General features: G+C 35.6%; 1 protein-coding gene across 2 annotated transcripts in view; it reads right to left on the bottom strand.

Moving 5' to 3' along the window:
- The window catches only part of TBCD (tubulin folding cofactor D), a 128944-nt gene that overhangs the window by 25278 nt on the left and 81546 nt on the right, over positions 1-22120 (bottom strand). For both annotated transcript variants that reach the window (XM_068655402.1, XM_068655403.1), the window contains exons 23-31: positions 21615-21637; positions 14343-14374; positions 12120-12182; positions 11625-11701; positions 9846-9927; positions 6800-6918; positions 6303-6394; positions 5254-5394; positions 601-684 (exon numbers count right to left, since the gene is read on the bottom strand). In XM_068655402.1, coding sequence (XP_068511503.1) covers positions 601-684; positions 5254-5394; positions 6303-6394; positions 6800-6918; positions 9846-9927; positions 11625-11701; positions 12120-12182; positions 14343-14374; positions 21615-21637 — 713 coding nt within the window. The remainder of the gene's footprint in view (positions 1-600; positions 685-5253; positions 5395-6302; positions 6395-6799; positions 6919-9845; positions 9928-11624; positions 11702-12119; positions 12183-14342; positions 14375-21614; positions 21638-22120) is intronic.

The following is a 22120-nucleotide window of genomic DNA, read 5'->3' as shown; positions in this document are numbered from 1 at the left end:
TGAGTATATATCCAGCTAATCATTGGATATGCTCTATTCACAAACCAACACCTATTGAGAATTAATAAGAAAGTTTTGCTGTAGCTCAAGCTAAACTTAAAAATCAGTAAGTATTCTTTTATTTACTGTTAGAAAGACTAAGGAATACTCACAAAATTCAGAATCTGAAGCTCAGTGTAAATTTTGTTTTCCTGTATTTTCTTACTAATAGATCTATAAGGATGACATTCATGAAAACAAACTTATCTCCACATTTTTATCACATTCCAAATTAATGATGCAATCCTCTGGGTAAGCAGGTGAATTTGCTTTTTATTTAAGTGAACAATACTGGCAAGCTCCACAAAGGTTGCAAGTATGGCACAAATCTCACAGATGCACTGTATTTTAAAGGTGAGACTGCCACACGGTTTCTCTCATTCAGGTTAGCATCTCTGAAAAGCAGACACAATATTCTCAGCACCTGTACGGGTGTAAACTTGATGCACTTCTGTCATACTCAATAAAGGAGTAAGTATACAATATATAAGCAATGCTTTCTTGTATGGACTGGAATGTACTTGTACAAGATAAGACACAAAAACAGAACAGGTAGCATACATGTTGGCATTAATTAACTCCGCTTCATTCTGAACCAGCAAAAGCGTCACTTCCATTAAACTTGTCATAGCAGCTTTACGTACCCTGTTGAAACAGAAATACATTACAGTAGTTACATCAGAACTTATTTAAATAAACACAGCAGCAGTTAAGTTAAGCAGACACAGGCAAAAATTTAAACAGGTAGAAAACATTGAAAGCAGTGACCAACGAGAGCAGCAATCATATTTATGGGAGGAAGAGGAGTGCACACAACTGTAAGCACAACCAATCCCCATTCCATAAAGCAAAGCCCTCATTTGCACTGACAGTACAACAGCCATCCTACTTTTGCAGGCAAATCCCCTGCCTGACCATCTTGTTTTTCATTCCAACCAGATATCATCAGGTTTATTCTTTATTTTAAGAAGGTTAAAATTGATAACAATTAGTAATATTTAGTATGCAATCAGATGTTTTTAAAACAAAGTGCTTTGTCTGCTCCAAATAATCTTCTAAAAATGCTAATCCCCCATTTTCACATTGAGATATTCAAGCACTATTAGTGTCATATTCTTCTGATTTTTTAAGCTTAATGCTTCCACTGATAAGAAAAATAGTCATTCTGAATAGCTTAAATACATATGCTAAATAATAATTAGTTCTCTGAAAATGATCAGCTGAGGTAACATGAGGATGTACTTGAAGTGCATCTTCAAGACCAGGACCAATATGTTCATCCTTTCTCAGTAATAATTAAAGCATAAATATATTGAGGTTTATGAAAAGGTACACCTGTCTACTGTGAAATTACATACTCCTGTTTCAAATTTCCAAAGTAAATTGAAGAGTTGTCCATGTAATCTAAAACTGGGTGGGACATTTGTCATAACAACAAAAAAGGGTAAATTACATCATTTTTTCCTAGGTAGCTTAATATAAGTTTGGCAATCTTTCATCAAAGGATGTTTTTCTACCTTTTTCATATAATATCTGACTTTCAGATAGTCTTGTCTAACACCTGTAGACAGATTGGACAAGTCCCAGCAAACAATCTGTCAAAAGAAATGTAAAGTTTGCATATGGAAAGTAAAGTTGGTTAAACTTTCCCACGATTCCCTTAAAGAAAGATAAAAATTACACACCAAAGAAAAGGCCTCTCTGGAGAAATGGCAATTCTCCCCCTATCTTTCCATCTTAGTCAATGGTTTAAAAGAAACATAATGAGAAAACATTCATATCTGAGAGGCCACAGAAGTATTTAGCAGGCAATAGTTTGCTAGGAGAAAAGCTTCCCCTTCCCCCTTTTAATTTACATGTTTTGACTGTTGATTTTGGCTGGCATTGTCAAAGAAGCTTTAAAAGAATCCGGTGCTCAAAGCACATTTGAATTTTAATGGCTGTTGGGAATTTAATTTCCTCAGGATTTCTTTGAAAATTTCCACTTTGTAGAGTTGTGTTTTGTTTTGTTTTTAAATTAAGACAAAGACAAAAGGATTAACAATAGGCATGGGGAACTTATCTGAGAGCTGTTACATGTGGAAGTTAACTTGAATAACTAATTATACTTAACCATCGTCTTTCTTATCTACGTTAGTACCTCATCTAATTTTGAAAGCAGAAAGTTTTCCTAAGCTTTCTGTTTTTCCTCTTAGCTTTCTCTGACTCACCACACCCTATATGCTTGCTCTTACATTTTGTTTCAGCTACACTTGTGTCACTGTATCCTCTAAGTTAGAGGCTCACTCACCTCCTTCTTGCTTTTAGACAGCTGAGGAAGAAGGTGAGGGAATGCCAACATACTTCATCCCTTGCGCAAGCTGGAACGACCTGTTCTTGATCCTTACAGTTTGCATCTTTGTTTCCTCTTCTAAATTTGAGAAGTCAAACACACCCACTCTTCTCTGATTTCTTGTCCTGTTATTTCCCTTCTTCCCAAGATTTCTTTTGACTGTCCTTTTACATTGTGGACTCCATTCCCCACACAACCTTGCTGTCATACTACAATTCTAACAATCAGGAATGAAGGCTAAGGTGCAAGGTACATACAAATAACTAACTAAAAGTAAAAACATAAATAAATAAAAAGTAAATAAATAAAACTACAAGCACACATTAACTCCAGCTGATAAAAGTAACTTATTTTCCCTGAACAATTTTAAAAATCACATCTGTAAATAGTATTGTGAAGAACCTAAAGGTTGCTCCAGAACGGGCCTGGTTTGCTTGCAGCAGGGAGGAGGGAGCAAATGACTGAGAGGGCTGCGGCCACAGAAGGAAGTGTGCTGAGGAACAAGGCACCCTCCCTCCCCTGCCTGCAAGGTACAGCTCACTTCTTGCCCACTATAACCCTCCCAAGTCAGCAATTACCACCACAGTTTGCAACCACCTTCTATGAGATCTGCCAGCTTTGCAATAGCCACAACATAACTAGTTTGGAGCCTTTTCTTTCAGTAGCACTCTATCATTGCTCACCTGGGGAGTCTTAGCTGCAACTTTCAGTAGAGTAACCTCAAATATTTATATTTTTAAAATTAGATTAAATGGAAATTATGTTTCACGTTTGTGTACTACTGTTGAAAACACCCTTTGCAGAAGAGGATAGTAGCTGTAAAATTTTTCTAAAGCATTTCATACACTCTGCCAGGCCAGGATGGAAACTAAACACCAAAGCCCTTTAATGTGACTCAGCACTGTTAGACAACGACTTCTTCAATAAACTGGAAAATAAGGAAATCTTCTCAACCAACAAAGTAATTTCATACCACTATTTTTCACGTACTTCCTTTTCCTGCAAGGGATGCAATAAAAGCACACATGGACACTGGATCTGAAGAATCAACAGGTGGTTAATTTACAGTCCTGAATATGCACCCCTGTACCCTGAGGTGCCTCATTGAGTTGGCACACAGGTAAGTATTTTGGCAATAGCTTTAATCTGGCTAACTTAGGCTGCAGTCAAAATGTGGTGGTTGCATTTCAGTGTCCAAGGAGCCTGAGTTCACGGTAAAGTAGCATTACATGGCAGACTGTTCCACTGCATCTCCATAGCTGGCATTGCTCACGCAAACTGCACTGATGCTATTTGAGTTATGCTTTCCTGAGTTGCAGACATCTGACTCGAGTTTTGTAGACAGATTAGAAACCACCACTCGCATGCAAAGCTTGCTTGTGGTGTATTTAGCGTTTACTCAGATAAAGAAATGGAATAGTGGGGAAACAGACAGCATCTATCAAATGCATAGTACCATGCCATTACTATACGATAAAAAAGTGTACTACCCACACTTAAAGAGGACTGATACCATGTGTATAGAACTGTACCTAAAAGCAATACACATCTACATATTTTCAATTTAAAATCATGGTTTAAGACAATAAAATCAAGAAGGTTTTGTCAAAACCAACATTTTACTCAAAATCAACTTCCAACAAGTAACAGACAAGTAAAATTAATCGATCCCGTTTCCTTTATTAAGTTAATGACTTTTCTATACAAGGATTAAGTGTTGCTGTTCTGATCCTTCTACACAGCATCAGAAGTCTTGTATCTGAGATTAACAGACACTGGATTTATTCTTGAATTGGTTAATTTAGGAAGTTATATTAACAAGCACTGGTTTTAGGCTTGGCACATTTCTGCTCATAAATACATTCAGAAAAGTACCGTGACAAGAGAGCCTGTATGTTGCCCTTATACTCATTTGATCTCCAAGTTTTGTATTTCACAGGGTTTTCTTACCCCATAGCTACCTTGTGGAATTCTACAGGATGAAGTGTACAGGAAATCTTCACTATTGCTCCTTCAAAGATTGCAGGAACTTCTGATCAGTAAATGATGTTAAATACTGAATTACAGATTTTTTGGAAGTTAAACACAAACCCAGGGAAGGACACAAGCCTTAAGAGTGCCTTGGTTTCATCCGTTTAGAAATTGCCTTTTCAGATCAGTATTGCTGAAGGAATACAGAACACTCAGGTGAATGCTATCTTTTTAAAAATATATTATGGAAACTGTGAAGACTGAAGCACATCACAAAAACACAACTGCCACAATCTTATACCTCTTACTGTAAACTTCACAACAGTAGACACTTAGAAATCATAACAAAGTTATGATTTAATTATTTCTGAAACCGAAGAGCTGCATTCATTGAAACTTTAAACTTACAAATGAGTCAACACCACGACACTTTAAATTTATTTCTATTTTTTAAAATCTTGGTCACTAACCTTGAAAATTTGTCACTCACAAGTTATGCAACTGCTCCCTCTCCTGGCAAAAAAAAATCCCATGAACGTACAATAGAAGAGCTCAATAACTGAGCGCCAATATATTATTTTAAAGAAACTAGAAAATTTGTTTTAAATCACTGTTTTTTTCCAACTAAATACATTTCTATTATTCAAGAATATTATCCACAAAATAAGAGCAAGGCAAAACTTCAGTTTCATGTCTTATTCATTTCTGAAGCAAGGGTCAAAAAATTCTGGTCAGCCTTTCTTTTCACCTTCCGTATCTCTTACCCCAGTGTATTTCTACCTATACCCAATCCTTGACAAGGTTGGAGTGCTTATTTTTAACAGGTTTCCAAAAGACATATATATATTTTTTTTTAACTAGGCATCAAACACGACAGCTAAGTTGAAGTCCCCAATTGCAAGGCATCTTACCATCCTCCAACATCTCCTCGGCTGTCTGTGGTGTAGTCAGTCACACCATTAAGTAGCGTAGCATAAATCTGAGTAACATTGTCTTTGCAGACATATTCTTCCTGAGATCCTTCTCCCTTTACACCTACTGTTTGGCAAACCCTTCAAAAAGAGAAAATGAAGTGAAAAAATAAACACCACAACACTAGCAAGGGGAAAACATTAAGATCATAGCTTTGTCCTGTTGCTTAATAAACTTCCCTGGACAGACAGTATTCTAAGCACCTTTTTTGGTTGTTTGTAGCAAATATTACACAGTATGCAGAATATTTCTGAGTCTACAGCATTCTACTTGAGGATTTCTTATCAGTGTTCAGGTTTAAAAACAAAGAAAAATAATGCCAAAAACTCAACAGATAAGCAGACTGTTTGTGTGTCTGTAATACTATGAAAAGGAGCATGTTCACTGTGCCTGTCAGTTTCTACACTCTTATTACAATGAAATAAACAAGAGCAAAGGATTAATATTACATGCACTGAATTCGACATTACCAATTCTTTTAACCGAAGGCATGGGTAACATAGGAAAGAGATTTTTCTTCACTGTAACAGTTTAAAAATGTATATGCTATAAAACTATTAACATTAACTACAGTGTGGCATGTCAATACTAAAAATATGTCTTAAGATAAAAAGTACAACTTCTTTAAAAATATTCAATTTTTTTTATTGAGTGGAAAAAAATAGTATTCTTCCTTCTCCCTAAAGCTCACTAAATTGCTGCCAATGAAAAAGGTGAACTTTGCAATATATTCTAGTATTCGGCTAATTGACTTAAAATGAAAAAAACATCAGAGTCTGTACTCCATCATTAGATTTGTGGTAATCCTCTGAACCAAAGATATATTGAACAATGGAGAGGCACATAGTTCCCCACTAAAAATGAGTACGTCACAGTGTAACTGATCTCAAGAACTACGGTGTGAGCTTGCATCAGAAAGCAGAATGAAAAGTAGAAAACATCTAGAGAAATAATTAAAAGTAGATAAAAATAAAAATGACAAACATACTTCGCAATTGCTATTAGGGCATCTCTTCTGGATTGTGCAAAGCTCACATCTTCAGGGGAAATTATGGTAGCTTTTTTTAAACCTTCCAAAACCTGAAAAAAAAAAAGATACTTAAAACCATTATATTATTTATGATAAATGGCCTACACTTAGAGGTGGATTATATATGAGAGAATCAAGCACACAATATTATTTGGTTTCTCACCATGACTTGTCAATATGCCTCAGTTTTCCCTTCAGACAAGTGTTCCATTGCAAAGGGATAATTCAGCCTCTGATTTTACCATTAACACTACTGAAGCAGGACTAAACTTTAATTACTAGAATCTACGACAAGCTAAACTCATGGTTTTCTGGAGTTACTGTATATTACAATCCTCAAAACTCTTTAACAAAGACCTTTAATTATGATCATTATTATTTATTTGATTACGATCATAGGTTTCATTTGAAATACATTGTGCCCTCTTGTCATGAAAACGACCACATTCTCTCACCTGTTGGAGCCTGCCCTTTAGCAGAAATCTTGGAAGAGCCCCAAGAGCTAGTGAAAAGCCACAACGAATCATTTCCTCAGTATTTTGTAGTCCTGAAATGTACCGTGTCACCAGCTCATCTACAAAAAATACAATTGCAAAGTGAAAAGCGACTACCACATCATTATCATTAGATATTTTACTAACCAAAAAATAAAAAAAAACACAGAAGCTAGAAAATTTTATACTTCATTGAACTAAAATACAGAATATCTTAAATTTCCTACAGAAAAAAAATAATAATAAAAATTTAAGACATTCACTGTTTCATGAAGAAATTCTTATTTTTATTTCTCACTTTCTAAATATGAAGTCCAATATTTAGGCACACTATCCCTAGTCATTCAGAGAAAAACAAAATTCTCTATTTAAAAATTTTAATTTTTTAAATAAGCCTAACTATGAATTTCAGTGTAAAATCAGAGGAACAGGTTGTATTATGTTTATAGGTAATCGTTTTTCATGATCAGACAAACACTATTAGGAAATTTTTGTCTGGGATGGATTTGTCAAGGTCAGTTACTCAACTGTTCTCCCAAAAAAAGTCTTTCTTGAACTGAGGATTTAAAAACACACACACAGATCATACTAAGCAATGAGATAAATTCATGTTACTTTATATAGAGAAACAAAAGAAAAAAAAGTTGGACTTTTTACAGGAGAAGTCTCAAGAAGTGACCGCTTGGAAGCAGTAGATGCTATTCTCAGGGTCTTTGAATTGCTACGTGATGAAATAGGGACAATGGCTCTGCAAACACTAGCACAGAGGAAAGGAATGAAAATAAACCGAACTATGTATGGGAAAAGAATGCTCAACAAAGTGGTATGAAGATGATAATGAGGATGAAAAAAAAAATCTCTGTATTTCAACTGTAGTCTTCATCACTGACTTAACAGACAATATACTTCCTTTACATGATTTCGCAGCTACTATATTAAACTCTTCTGTGAAACACAAAGGAAAGCAAGACAGTTCAAGAAAAAAATCTAAGAACAACCAAGACTGCTGCAGAGGACACAATTCTGACGGAAAAAGGAGAAAGGTGGTCTTAATCGCTTTATTGAATACGTACTTTTTTATCCTCAAAAGGGAAAAAATAAAAAGAATCAGAAATCCCATGAAGATTACATAATTCTGCCATTGCTTACTGTCATCTAAGATTTAAATGATTGAGCAATATTTGCTAGAGGAAGAAAGATTAGTTACCATAAGAAACTACCCTTTAGTCATAACTCATGACTTTTTTTTTTTTAATCCCTACGCAATTGACAGGCCTTAACTAGTTCCTCACATCAGGAAACCAGTTCCCTGTCCAGAGGTTAGCAATACCTTCATATAAGCACATCTATTATTTAAAAACTTCCAAACCACTGGAGTGTAAGAGTCTTGAGGCCACAGGAAGACGCAATGCTTGCTTGGACTGCAAGATGATCTTAGACAGTAAGACTACTACTGTTGTCTCTTTAATTGATGTAACTTTAGGACTGATATTTTAGGAAAAATGACAGAAAATTAAGAGACGGTGAAAAATTAAAAATTTTCTTCCATCTACAAATCTGACTTCAATTATGTCCCTAGACTATCATGGCTATATGGCTAGTCTGATTCTTCCAGACGCACAGTAGATGAAAAGCTAACACAGAAAAAAATGAAGTTTAACAGGCATCCAACAGTATAGCATCAAAACAGATGTAACCATCTATTGCATGTTCTTCCTCTCTTCCTCTTGATTTTGAAATCCGTCTGCATTTTCTGCTCCACTTTTACAGAAGCTTGAAACTCCATACTTACGTAAAAATGTGTTACATTAACATTTCAACTTACTTTTAGCCTTCTTTGACGCAGCATTGTCTCCTCCTGCCCAAAGTGTTATGTTTTTTACAAACATTACTTTTTCATGATTTTTTTTAAAAAATCTCCTTCTGTACTACATTATACCTGTTTATGCTGCTAACAAAATAGATTTAAAAAAACAACAAGCAGGCACCAAACCTGCATAAAGGAAAGGTTTTTGTTTTTTTTTTTGTTGTTGTTGTTTTCTAAACAAGAACATAGAGATTTAACAACATATAAAGATTTAAAAATCAAGATAGGTTGCTTTCATATATCAGCCATAACTTCTTTAGGGCATGTATTGCACGTTACTCTGTATGTGATAGGTATCTAGCTCGTTCTTAGTACTACCATAATGGAAGTAAATAAAAAGGTATTCCGTTACCTGGCTTAGGCATGATACATGACTTAGGAATAGCAAAAATAAATAAATAAATAAATAAACCATTGTTTGGTAAAGTATATATAATTTCACTGTAATACTTAAAAACACAAGAACATAAGTGCTGTTATTCTTAAAACTAATATATATAATCCAGTGATCTGTCTCTAATGGGCACAATACAATTTGATACTTGAAAGAAAGCAAGGTGCATGAAAACCAGAATGAAAAACGTGTCAATTCATATGCCCATAAAAAGTTTAAGCCTACTCCTGTACTACTTAGCCAAATCCTAATCCCATCCTTCACATGCACAGTTAGAAGAACTGGGTGTCTTTGTGAGCCTTCTCTTCTTAGCTCTGCCCCAACGCAGGTGCAGCACCCGGCACTCGGCCTTGCTGAATGTCATTAGGTTCACATAGGCTCACTTCTCAAGCTTGTCCAGGTCCCTTGGGATGGCATCCCTTCCTTCTGTGTATCAACTGCACCACTCAGCTTGGTGTCAGTTGCAAACTTGCTGAGGGTGCACTTGACCCCATCCATTGTCTATGTTCTCTGTTTCACAGCAGGAAATAGAAAAGCACTCATGTTCACCTCCAGTCTAAAACAAGCAAAACCCTGAGGCATCTTGTAGACATTCAGTTGGTTTTATCATTCTTTCCTGAAGCATTTGAAGGTCCTTTAAAATTACCGATGCTCTCCCCACCCCCATTTCATCCAATACCTCCAAAGTGCAAGTTAGGTCCAGCCCAGTTTTTTCTACCTCTGCTGTAAATATGAATCATTATTACCCTGTAGAGCTGGATCAGCTTCTCCCTTTTCATTGATGTAATACTCATTACACAATGCAGCAAGTGCAGAGACTGCAGATTCCTGTAACAAAGGCAAAATTGTGAACTTAATGCATTTACTATATTAACATACTTTATGATAACTGTGCTTAGAGTTAAAAGGTTAAGAAGAAAGAGAGTAGATTAAAAAAAAAATTATTCCCTTCAGCTACTGCCATTTACTTTGCCATTTTACATATTAATAGCAATGATACTTATTAATATCCATATTCTTGGAATACAAGAAATCTTAAATGATATACACAGGAGTCCTCTACAGCTTCTTAATTCTGTTCTCAAAGACACCTCAGACTCATTCTCTATGTAAAATCAAGGACTTGAAAGAGAACAGCATTCATCTAAATAATATTTCAACTACCACAGACATTATACCAGCAAAATACAGAGAATTGTCTAATTACTGTAGGTCCCTCACTTTCTAAAGAGAACAGTTTTCACCTTAAAGGCATGAAGTTATATTACAAGAGTGTACTTTATGTTAGAAAAAAAGATGACTTTTCAATGTCTCACGCACTGCCTTTAAAATTGTTTATCTCTAAAATATATATATTGAAATAACTGAGAATTGACATTCACTGAACACACTTTGATTAATGTTAATTAATGTTAACCAAACACGTCAAAATTCTCTACAGTCTATAATGAATTTTCCTAAGCAAGATTTAGAAGTTCCAGTTATAAGACATACAATTCTTTGAACAAATTGCAAATACCAAAAGAATAGTCCAAGAATTCAAATTTAATCTTTTAATTTTTTTTCAGTGATTTGGATACATTCTAGTGTACTCTATCTTCTGAGGAAGCTTTTAAAAATGAGCTACCAAATACCTGCAGTGACGTTGTATCTTATTTTAAGAAATTAACAAAATGAACAAATCATGCTATATTCTAATAGTCTCTGTGACAGCTATAAAAGGGCAGATTAAAGTTATCTTTTTAATTTAGAAGAACCTTTAAGAGTGCTTACATAGTAAGCATACATATTATTACTCAGGAAAATTAAGGCAAATAACTGGAGTTGTTAAGACCACGTACATAAACAAGCATGAAATATATCCATCAATGGATTTAAAATTCAGAATTAGAGTAGCTCAAGAGCATATTAAAAGGATTTGTTCAATGGAAAATTTAGGCACACTGTCCCAAGTAACTTGTTGATTCACACAGATTTTCCCACTGTAACACTCCCTTGGTATATCAGGCCTGAGGGCACTATCCAGAGATGCTTTTTTCTTCTCACAAAAGTTCTCTGAAACCATTCAGAAGTACTACAATCAACATATCTTACACGTATTACAGACACGCATATTTCAGAAGATTTCTTTAATATTATAGACAGTGGCTAAAATAGACATTTGATCCATGGTATACATTTTGAGAAAGGAAGTCTAAGATTTAAAAACTTCATATTTATATAAAAATGGCATTGGACAGCCTAACAACCACATGAATTATAATTGTAGCAATATACAAGACAAACCAAAATTATACAAAATTATTCTATATAAAGCAGAAGAAAAATACCGTATCAATGTAATCATATGGCAGACAGCAAGCAGCTTCAAGCAACCATCAGTGACTCCTCACTGCCAGCCCATTATCAATGCCAGTGACTGTCAATTTGTTTAAACACGCACACAAGAACAACCTTTGTGGTAAATATTCAAGCATTAAACAAAAAGGCCCCTTTGAATTTTAGAGAAGGAAGAACTACTGTACCTTTATATGCTGTCGAGCGGTGCTTGAAACAAGAGGGAGACTTCTTAGACTGTCATTTATTAACCACTGCCAGCCGCCTGAAACAGTAAGGAATATACACAGTGTTATCTTCCTTCCTTTCTAAACTTCAACATTTTCTCTCCTATTCTGCAAAGACCAGCAATTATACATATTTACTTATTTCCTTGGTTTTCCAAAATAAACGAGGTTGTGACTCTTAGCCACTACAGCTACTCTGGTTTGTTTTACAAAGTACACAGTGCAAACATTGATTCTGGTCATACTGAAAACTTAATAGGAAAAAAAATTGCAAACAAATCTACTAATATTACCATTGGTTGCAGTATTTGTGTATCTTTTTGAAATTTTGATATTTGTTAGGCCACCCAACTTTGCTGATCCTCATTGCTCCTTTGAAAAACACAGTTCACTGATGTATTATAGCATGATGAATAACTACTGAGATAAGGAAAGGTTATTTAAAATACCACATACCAATTATTGGATCTCCTCTAAATGGCATTTTTGATAGTGACAACTTTTCAATTAAAGTGCAGACTGTAAGAAAATAAATTTGACAAACAGATAAATACAAAGAAAATGACAAGTTCCAGCTACTTTGAAGATACAGGCACATCGAGTTACATACGCAGTAATATTAAATTGAAGAAAATTTGCAAAGAAAAGTCCAAGATATGTGAAAGAAGAAACTGAAAAGAAATCATACTGGAGATTCTTACATACAAAATAGCTACCATGCAGCAATTGCTCTTTGACATGAGTACCATCATTCATGCAAAGGCAGTGCTTGCTGGTATGGATTCTTTCCCCTCAGCCATTTCAGGTACCCATTGGTCAGCCTTGTGTTCCTACACCAGTTTGTAAATGGCAATGGCTTACTAACTACAACACTACAAATTGGACAGTTTTAATACTACAACCACTAAAAACAAACAAACAAACAAAAAAGAAAAAAAGAAAAAAGACACACAAAGATCATTATAAAATGTGAACGTTTTTCCTACTTAGCAGCATTTTTAAACCTTCACAGAGCGAAGCAGTGATCTGTTTACTACACAGAGCTAGGAGCTACCTAACTGGATGGAGCTTTCTTTCCTTTGATATTCAGAATACGAGAAAATGATGTAATAACTAACATTGCTTTATTATTTCATATCTGTACACTTAAATGAGTTCTGAACTTATAAAAAACATTTACAGAATAGTATTTTTTTGTGTGCGTGTTTCAAACGCATTTGGGGGAATAAAGATTAACACAGAAAATATTGCAAACTGTTATGCAGCAGATCAACAGCAATGCTCAAATGAGAACTCAGTGCTCAGCACACTATCACTCACCTACTGGTGATCAGTTAAAATATAACACGCATCAGTATAGAATCTGACTGCTTTAGAGTTGGTGGAGAGGACAGAACAAGCTACTATATAATGCCACCTTCTTGTTTTGCTTTCCTCCCACAGCTTTATCTTTGAATCTTACTCCAGGCTCTGTACACTGTTCACCACCATCTTCATTTATAACCAACTTACTGGGCTCCAAACCTACTCTCCAATTCAGTCCTCACTATGGTAATGTCTCACAGACTCCTCATGCTCCGACTCCATTCAATATTGCATGTCAGCTTCTTTGTTCTGATATTTATTCACAGACAGATTAAGTACAATGTGACTAAACCCAAGTCTCTTAGGGTTCCTCTTCAGTTCTCTGTGCTTCTTTTATGCTCTATTGTGGTTAAGACCATCATCTTCATTAGACATGCATGCAATTTGTGGAACATTTTTAATTCTTCCCTTATTCCACCTACACGGCTGTATCATGCCAAAACACTGCCTTTTTTACTTCTCAAATACTGTGAAATATTCAGTTGTTTAAGAGCTAAAAGACATAATAAAAAAAAAAAACAGTAGGTGTAAATAACTATTCTTTCAGCCTGTGTTATCGTGTCAGGTCTGTAAACTTATTCAAAGATGCAAAGATCCCTTTGTCCCTTTGCCCCTCTACCCCTCCTATTCGACTGCCTTTCTGATTTGGTACTGAAGCTTCTTTACCCACTAACTTCGAAGATGTGAATTAAGTCATCCAAAGGCAGAATCTGCTATCCAGCGTTTCTTTTATTCAACCTATGAACAGGAAACTAAGTTTGACATCATTTTCTGGATACCCAGGCTACCTCTTTCCTGCAATGCCCTTACTTTTTACAGTGTTTCAGTACATAATGGTCATCGAAATCCACATGAACTCACCATCATTTATGTAACACAATCCTTTTCATGAACTGTTGTTTATATGGTCTTTATTCTTGACCTTTGCACACAGTCATATTATGATAATTGATTAGTTACATGATCACATCTGCCTTAGTGGAGAGATCACATCTCTTCTGGATAGGAACTGGAGTATCCGAGGGAAGGAAGCCAATTCGGCCCTGAAGAAAGTTAGTTCTGTGCAAAGAGTGTGTGACATAAAACCAAGAACTACCTTCAACTCATACACAAACACGGTAATTCACAAATGTGCTGGCAAACAACATTCTTGCATACCTGACTGTGCATTAGCTTTCAAACTTTGTATTTTTAACTACTGTGCATGCTCTGTTTATGCATTCAGTGCAATGTATATAAAACAAACTGAAAAAAAGTAAACAGAAGAATTCATTATTGCAAATTCTGCCTTCACACCCCAGCTGTGATACTTACCAGCTGGTCTCATCAGTTCTCCACCTAAACCCCTGCAAAGCAGAAACAGAGGCATCAGAGCATAACCCATCACAAGCAACCCAAGTGCACTGCCTAATGCGAAAATAAGACTCAACCATTTTAGAATGAAAGCAGCTCACAAAGTACCTTCATCTTTTGTACCTGACCAATGCTAAAATACTTCTTTTTAAATTAACTGTTTTCTTGACCTCAGCATGATTTATACAAAACCTTCCTGAATACTTAACTTTCTTCTTCCAAGGAATGCAGACCCAATCTTTCTAATATTAATGTGGATAATAAGAGACTGTCAGGTTCATTCTTTTCTTTTTACTCGCCTTAGAAGCATTAGAAACCTGCAGAACTTGCCACAGGATTTTTCAGTCCTACAGCTTCTGTGAGCTTCTGACTTGCACAACTGAAAGGCAATCACATGCAATGTTTTAACAAAACCTTTACCTCTGGAAACTTCACTTACCAGTTCCCATTTTCACAAACATTAACTGGTTCACTTTCCTTACAAAGTTTCTCAACCTTCTCTCTTCACCCTCCTCCTCTGTGCTAAAGACCTCTCAGAGCTGATTTTGCATTCTTCACCACAAGAAAGGTGGTACAAAAAAAATCCAACACATCAGAAAGGAGAAAGAAATAAGTGGCTTAAGATGTTTAAGACTTTCCTGGAAAGAATGTGTGTTACCTAAGAACGGCCTTACCAGCTCAGACCTGAGGCCTATCTAGTCCAGTCTCCTGTCTGAACATTAACCAGGCCACTGACGGCACCAGGTTAAAAGAAAGTTTAACACCATTAAGAGAAAGCAGAGAGGGAGAAGCATCTTGGAAATTGCAGGGCCTGTTTCCATTCTGCAGCCTTTCACGTCTCTGGGCAGAGACTTGTCTCCTTGCACCACTGAACAATGTCTGCTGGTTCCCCGGATATCCCCAAGGCACTGTGAGCATTGCTCGGAGTTGTTCTGCTCAGTGTCACTCTCTGTCGCAGCATTTTCCCATTTTCTGAACCTTTGACCCCTGCCCTTCCTTCGGATATTTCCTCCCTTGCCTCCTCATTCTTGTCTCCCTTCACTTCTGCTAGAACATTTCCTCCCTGAGGTGTGCCAAACCCTTAATCACCTGTTTGTACGGCCCTGCTCTGGCAGAAACTCCCAGCAAGGGGGAGGAACAACAAAGGCTTTTTGTTTATATTATTATTTTTTTTTTTATAGAACCCTTTTCTTCCCTCCAACCTCCCCACAATAAAATTAGTAGCTGTGCTCAGAAGGCAAACCTAGCAACCCTAACAACTATTATAACTTTGTTCTCCAATTTATCCTTTTATATGAGCTTCAAAAGCCTAAACATTTTAAACAAGTTTTTCCATTCCATACAAGTAGGTGCCTCCTGTTACATGCACTTGGCTTTCTGGCTGCTCAACATTTTCATTGTTTTTTCAGGTAATGCAGAGCTGCCAACTCCACAATATTCTCATTTGCCATGGATCAGCAGTTCCTTTAATTGAAAAACTTTGCTTTTGACAATCAATACATTATCACATCAATCAAAAATATTATTACACAAAAATATTATTACATCAATCACTACTTTGCTTTTGACAATCAATACATTAAGCTTTGTGCAATAATCTACAACTCAGTTTATCACCATTGAAAGAAAACACAGATTCCACATCCCCATGGCGACAGGTTCTTTGTATTATCTATCCCACCTTCCTGCCATGCTGTCTGCTCTCCAACTTCTAAAAAATTTATATTAGAAAACAAAGAAGTGATCTAATGAGGTGATACAGTGGCAAAAAAACAGAAGAATGATGTGGTACGGCTTGCTTCCTCTTCAGTGTTTCTTTTCCCTTATTTTGTACCTCACCCATTCCTTGCCTTTTGTCTGTTGTCTTGCTGTAAATGAGTATAAAATAATCATCTTGTAAGCTTGTTTGGTGTGCAACAGAGTCTGCTGATGCAAGGATTCAGATATGGACTTCTGTTCTAACTACAAAGCAAGAACTGAGTCATAAAGGCTGCTCTTCTCCACTTCTACAGGCTGCCAATAAGGAAGTCAGGCCACTCAAAGCTACTCTTATGCTAATAATTTGACAGCTATCCCTTCCTTTGGTATTACATCAGCTTAATTTAATTTCAGAGTTTAGAGCTTCACTGAGGGTTGTTGTCCCTGTGGAAGAACGAAGAACGATGACACAGCCTTGCACAGGAAGATTTCCACGTAACACAGAAACTATAATCAAATTATCTTCGAAGGCACTGTGATCCTGTGTGTTCTTCTCTGCAAAACTTTTCAAGTCATGTCCTGTCTACACAGCACAGTATGGCTGTCAACATATCTATTTTTGTTTCCTTTTCTACAACTCACATTTATTTTGCTTTTAGAACTGAGAATTCAGCCATAACCCTAGATCTTTCCCCAGTCAGTGTTTACTTTGTCAAACATGATGTGCATCTCTCTATTAACTTTATCTTGCTCTGTAGTATTTCACTAAATTAAAAAGATAGAGATCTACCTAATTCAGAGATTCTGAATTTTGCTGTACAGTCAAGTATTCTCTCTTTTTTTATTCCACAGGCACATCCACAAGTTACATCATATTCTTAGATGTACCTGTTTCATGGTTTAATTACTAATTCAACTTGTAAATTGACTGATGCGGTGCCCAGGTTCCATTAGCTCCTAAGCATTGCTTCCTATGTGCAGTTCCACAGCAATGCCTCTCCACTAGAAACATTTTGGAATTCATTACAATCAAGTCATGGAAAACAATCAAAATACAGAATCCCTTGTAGAGCCAATGGATTAAGATTGCTGAACTACGTATACCAGTATATATTGTAAAATTATGCAAGCCCGAATCAGAATCAACGGTGCTGTTTTCAATTCATATACAAATTCAAGGAACTGTTGTAGATTTTAATTTTATTTAAAACTTGATTTTCAGGATAAGTTCAGAATTCCTCTTCAAGATTATAAAAACAGCATTAATTGAAGGAGTTTGGAATGAATAACGTCCATGTTTTCATAAACATCTGAATCTGAAATTAAGATTACTGGAATATCAGAGGTGATTCAATTGCAAATAATTCCCAGAAAGCTAAGAACGCTTGCTGAAATATTTTCATCTCCATATGAATAGTAACTGATTATTTTCCATGGGAACAATTTGTCCCACACAGAATTCAGCTATCTTAAAGGCCCAGTTTATAAATTTACAGGCCTTTGAAAGTACAAAATATCTATATAACAAGGTACACAGAGGCAGCAAGTGATACCCTTAAGCACAGATAAATAAATAAAAATCCATGTGCGTAATAAAGCTGCTATTGTCATCCCCTACAGATGCAGAAATTAAACAATACAAACCTTAGAAACACCTATTTTTAGGTTACTGTAAGTTCATATGCTGGGCATACATTTTTTATAGTATTCTAACACTATAATACTGCATGTGAAATCCTGGCTCTATGGAATAAGAGTTTGCCCAGTGCCTTCAGTTAGAGGCAAAAGAATTTCACCTCACAGCTTTTTCAAGTACATGAAACTATACAGTACAAAGTGTTATTTTGGAAAAAAAAAAAAAAAAAAAAAAAAAAAAAAAAAGCTGAGCAGTGGATCATCCAGCAAATAGCAGTAAACATCTGTTAGTTCCTTTTTACACGACCTTCCTTCCCAATCTGAAATATTTCATTGCTCCATTCAAACCTTTAAAGCTGGCCTGAGTATAAAGCATAGCATCAGCAGCCACGTGTCAGTTAAAAACAAACAAAGAAAAAAGCAGTTGTAAGTAATCATTTTATTTTTTGCAACGGTATCTAGAGCACAAACTCCTAGAACCACCATGTTACTAGATGCAAAAAATAATTCAAACTTGAAATTATTTTTAAGATGAACTTTGTTGTAAGGCTGGAATTATTTGCTGGTTCAGTTTATATGCCTAAAAAGCTTTTTTACATAAATGACTGCCAAGAAACACATTGCCCTGAAACCATCAAGATTTGCTGCAAACGTAAGGGTCTTTGAAATAAGAAAAGTTTGTCTTTTGCCTAGTACTTGTCAACACCTACAGGCTACCTTCAACCGTTCTTTTGGAACGGTTGAAACTCTGAAGATGGCTGTCCACGAAAATCACTCCTCTGACATAGCTGACTGTAATACCTGCAGCCCATCTCTTCATATGTTAAAAGAATGAGATCAGAGCAAAACTCAGCATGCAGCACATTGCACCAACTGAATCATCCCGTGTGGGTGTTGCTACCAAACACTGTGCTTCCTGTCGTATTCTCTGATGGGAACCCTGAAGGCCCAGGAAAAGAACATTTGCTGAAATACAGAAGTGCCATGCAACCACCTGGAAGAAGTGCAGTCTGTGTCTGTAGCACTTCCATATCCATTCCTAAATTATCTCGTTACCCAACTCTGTGCATTAAGACCTGTATTACCAGACTCAGAACTGGCTACAAGAAAGGAAACAAAGTCCTGAACATTATTCAGGTGAATGCACAGTCAAGAATCCTATATCAGATGACACATTTTAAAGAATCTGAACAATAGTTAAAAAAAAAATAGAATTTTCTTGAGGATTTTTCAATGCTGAAAACTAGCACAAGGTCTTAGATGCATTACAGAAGTATACGCACTACAAAAAAGGTTCAATGCTGGCTTAATGGAAGTAGTGGTATACAAAATCAGGCTGACCATTAACTGTTCAAACTGGCAGACTGATTTCCTATCCCAAGTAAGACAGTTTTTGACAACACATGCCACATGTTTTTGTGTCAAGTTTTTATCTAGAAAAGTAATGCTTAAAGCAAATAAGATGAGCTTTTTTTAAAAAAAAAAATAAAAAATAACTCCATAATATAGCCCATAAAGCACAAAACTGACAAACACTCTGTTGAAGTGGTATGTTTTGCATGGCTTCACTCAACTTGCTATAATTAGTGACCATTTAATACAGAAAATCAGGCAATACTCAGCTGGAAGTGCATATGCAAATGCTTAAACCAACCAGCTCCTCAAGACAAACCAGTGCATCAAATGTGTCAGAAACAGAACTAATGAAAGGAAGTACATGCTGGATGTGCCTGGACTTGCTTTCTTCTTTTTCAGTATACTATGTTAGGTCCAGGGAAGCTCTTATACAGGAAGACAAAAAGACACTGATATTTTTCAAAGATGTTACTAAAGTAGAAGACAGGAGTTTCTACAATTAGCATAAACAAATTTGATTACTTCAAATGTTCTCAAAATTGAGAGGCTGTGCAGGGAAACTCAAAGCTTTGCCTGTGTCCTGTCTGAAGGATAATTCATGGACATGGTTCCAAAGCAGGTTAAAGACATTACCAGAGCTGCTAAACAAAGTAAGATGGATAGTTACATAAAGGTTTCCATTGCAGCACTGTGGCGTTAACTTTTTTTTGGCTTGAGTTACTTCGATATTCAGCGAAATCCTAAGAGTTAGGCAATTAAGGTCATCACGGCCCATTTTGCAGTTCAAAACGTGTAAATTACAACTTCCATAAAAATAACAGAACTTCTACAGTTTACTTCCTTTTCTTTCTCATAGGCCAAAGTAGGTTATGAAAACAGCTTGATCAACACAATAAAATCAATTTAGTACAGAAGAAGATAGCTGTTTTTTTGACAGAAGTGAAAGTGAAATATCTAACAATCAGTTGAGACATGTGACCAGACGTTTTTCATTTCAGGAGTTTAAAAACTAGAAACACAAATAAAACACATGGGTTTTCAACATTCCTTCAAGACATTATTACACTGAAAATTCCCGGTAGCAATTTCTCAAATGGAAATCTTTGGAATATTATGTGCAACAATTACTCATCACAAAACAAGTTTGGCTTGTTTCACTAAATGCTTGCCTAGCAATACTCAAATTGCTGTTTTGTTTTTATAACCTAGTTTACTTTTCTTGTCCAATTTTAAAACATTTTATGCATACCAATATTGTAAAATATGGATTACAGTAGACATCTCTGTCTCTGCCTAAGTATTAGAGTAAACAGCAATGAATCAATTTTGCTTGGAGTTGAATTAGAAGTCTTATCTAGGATGAAAACATTTCTGTAGGCATCTTATAAATACCATTAAGTGCAAGAAGTGCACATTATGACAAAAACAAATTACACCCAAGCTCCACCCTGACATTAAAGAATTTATGGGAGCCAAGACAGCCACCCACAAAGACACTAATATACAGTATCAGCATTAAAAGTATCCTCCAGTGCAAGCTAACCTTGGAATGGAAGTTTCACATCAGTACATACACCCCTCAAAAAGCAAACGTTAATATTTTTTTTCAGGAATATTGAGGATACAAAATCTTACATAAAATTATTTAAAGCATAAATTATAATTACACACACACAAAAAAAACCTACTTAAGATTCTACGGTTTCCAGATACATCATGTGCAAAGACGTGAACTAGATAACTGCCTAAAAGCCCACACCATTTGTCAGTTAAAGAAAAAAACTCATTCACATATACAATCATTATGGAATACAAGTCATTAATTATGTTTTGATTTCCTTAAATTTAGGAACAAACCCTGAAGTCACATACCAGTTTTAATTCACATTTACTTAACTGTTACTTAGGCAAGCTCCTTTTAGTTCCTGGAAGCTTCAATAAATAGCAAATGAAGAACAACTCAGTGAAAACTCATTTTCATTTTCTTTGGCTCAAGAATTAAAAAATTGTATTGAATCTTTTCTAATACTCATTATGCAGCATGGAGAAAGTACTTCTAGAATTTAGCTACAGGTCCTTTAAAAAAAAAAAAGACAGTAAATTTGTACTGAAAGGTTATTTCTGCAGAGCTATTTGAACCGCACAAGTACTTATAGGACAGGTGAATAACAGGAAAGAAATCCTTTACATACTGCTGAAGCCATGAATTAGTGAACATATTCCGTTCCTCGTTCTTTCCCTTCTTTAACCATCTCTGTCACAACATTACGACCAGTACTTACCACTTTCCCATTAGTCTAACATGCCTGCAAGTTGCACTCTCTAACACCACAACCATTTTAAAATGGCCTTGGTCTCCGTAATAGGTAGACAAAGCCAAAAGAATGCACGCGCTCACATTCTGATGAACTGTGCTAGCCTGGCAGTCTATGGTATGTATAACTAATTTGTACAAACCAAAAAAGCCCCTACATGCTACTTTTCTCATTATTTCTACTGATACTTTCCAGTACAGAAAATAAATTTGTTAGTCTATTTTCTTACCTGTACAACTGTCGACCGCAAAGCTGAGGAAAAAACACACCAGTATTAAGAAAGTTCTCTTGAAATAAGTGTTTTCATTTTTTGTCTTCACATGCAATGTCTATGCACTGTGTGCTACACAGCACTTGGAATTACTTTAAAATTAAAAATCAAAGTAAAAATATTTTTAAAGTACACAGTTTTATGATACTATTTCCAATGACACATCGAGAGTATATCCGACCGAAATTTACATTCAAAGGAAACCCATTTAACACATTCCTAAAGCACTAGGTTTCTTCATTTCAAATCCTAGCAGCTCCTGCACATACTCCGCAAGCTTGTTCTGCTTTTTAAAATACATTTGCTTTCCACATTTGGCCCTTTTAAAATAACCATATACTGTGTTGACTAAAAACTCAAGAGTATCTGTTAGCTACAGATTGAACAGAAAAAAAAAAAGTTCAATTGTAACTGCATTATCTCATTGTCAACATTACAGTATATCATCTTTAAAAATCAGAGAT

The sequence above is a fragment of the Anas acuta genome, chromosome 18 (genome assembly GCF_963932015.1).
Source record: "Anas acuta chromosome 18, bAnaAcu1.1, whole genome shotgun sequence".
Lineage (NCBI taxonomy): Eukaryota > Metazoa > Chordata > Aves > Anseriformes > Anatidae > Anas > Anas acuta.
Note: the sequence above shows the minus strand (reverse complement) of the source record. Positions and strands in the feature narration are given on the sequence as shown.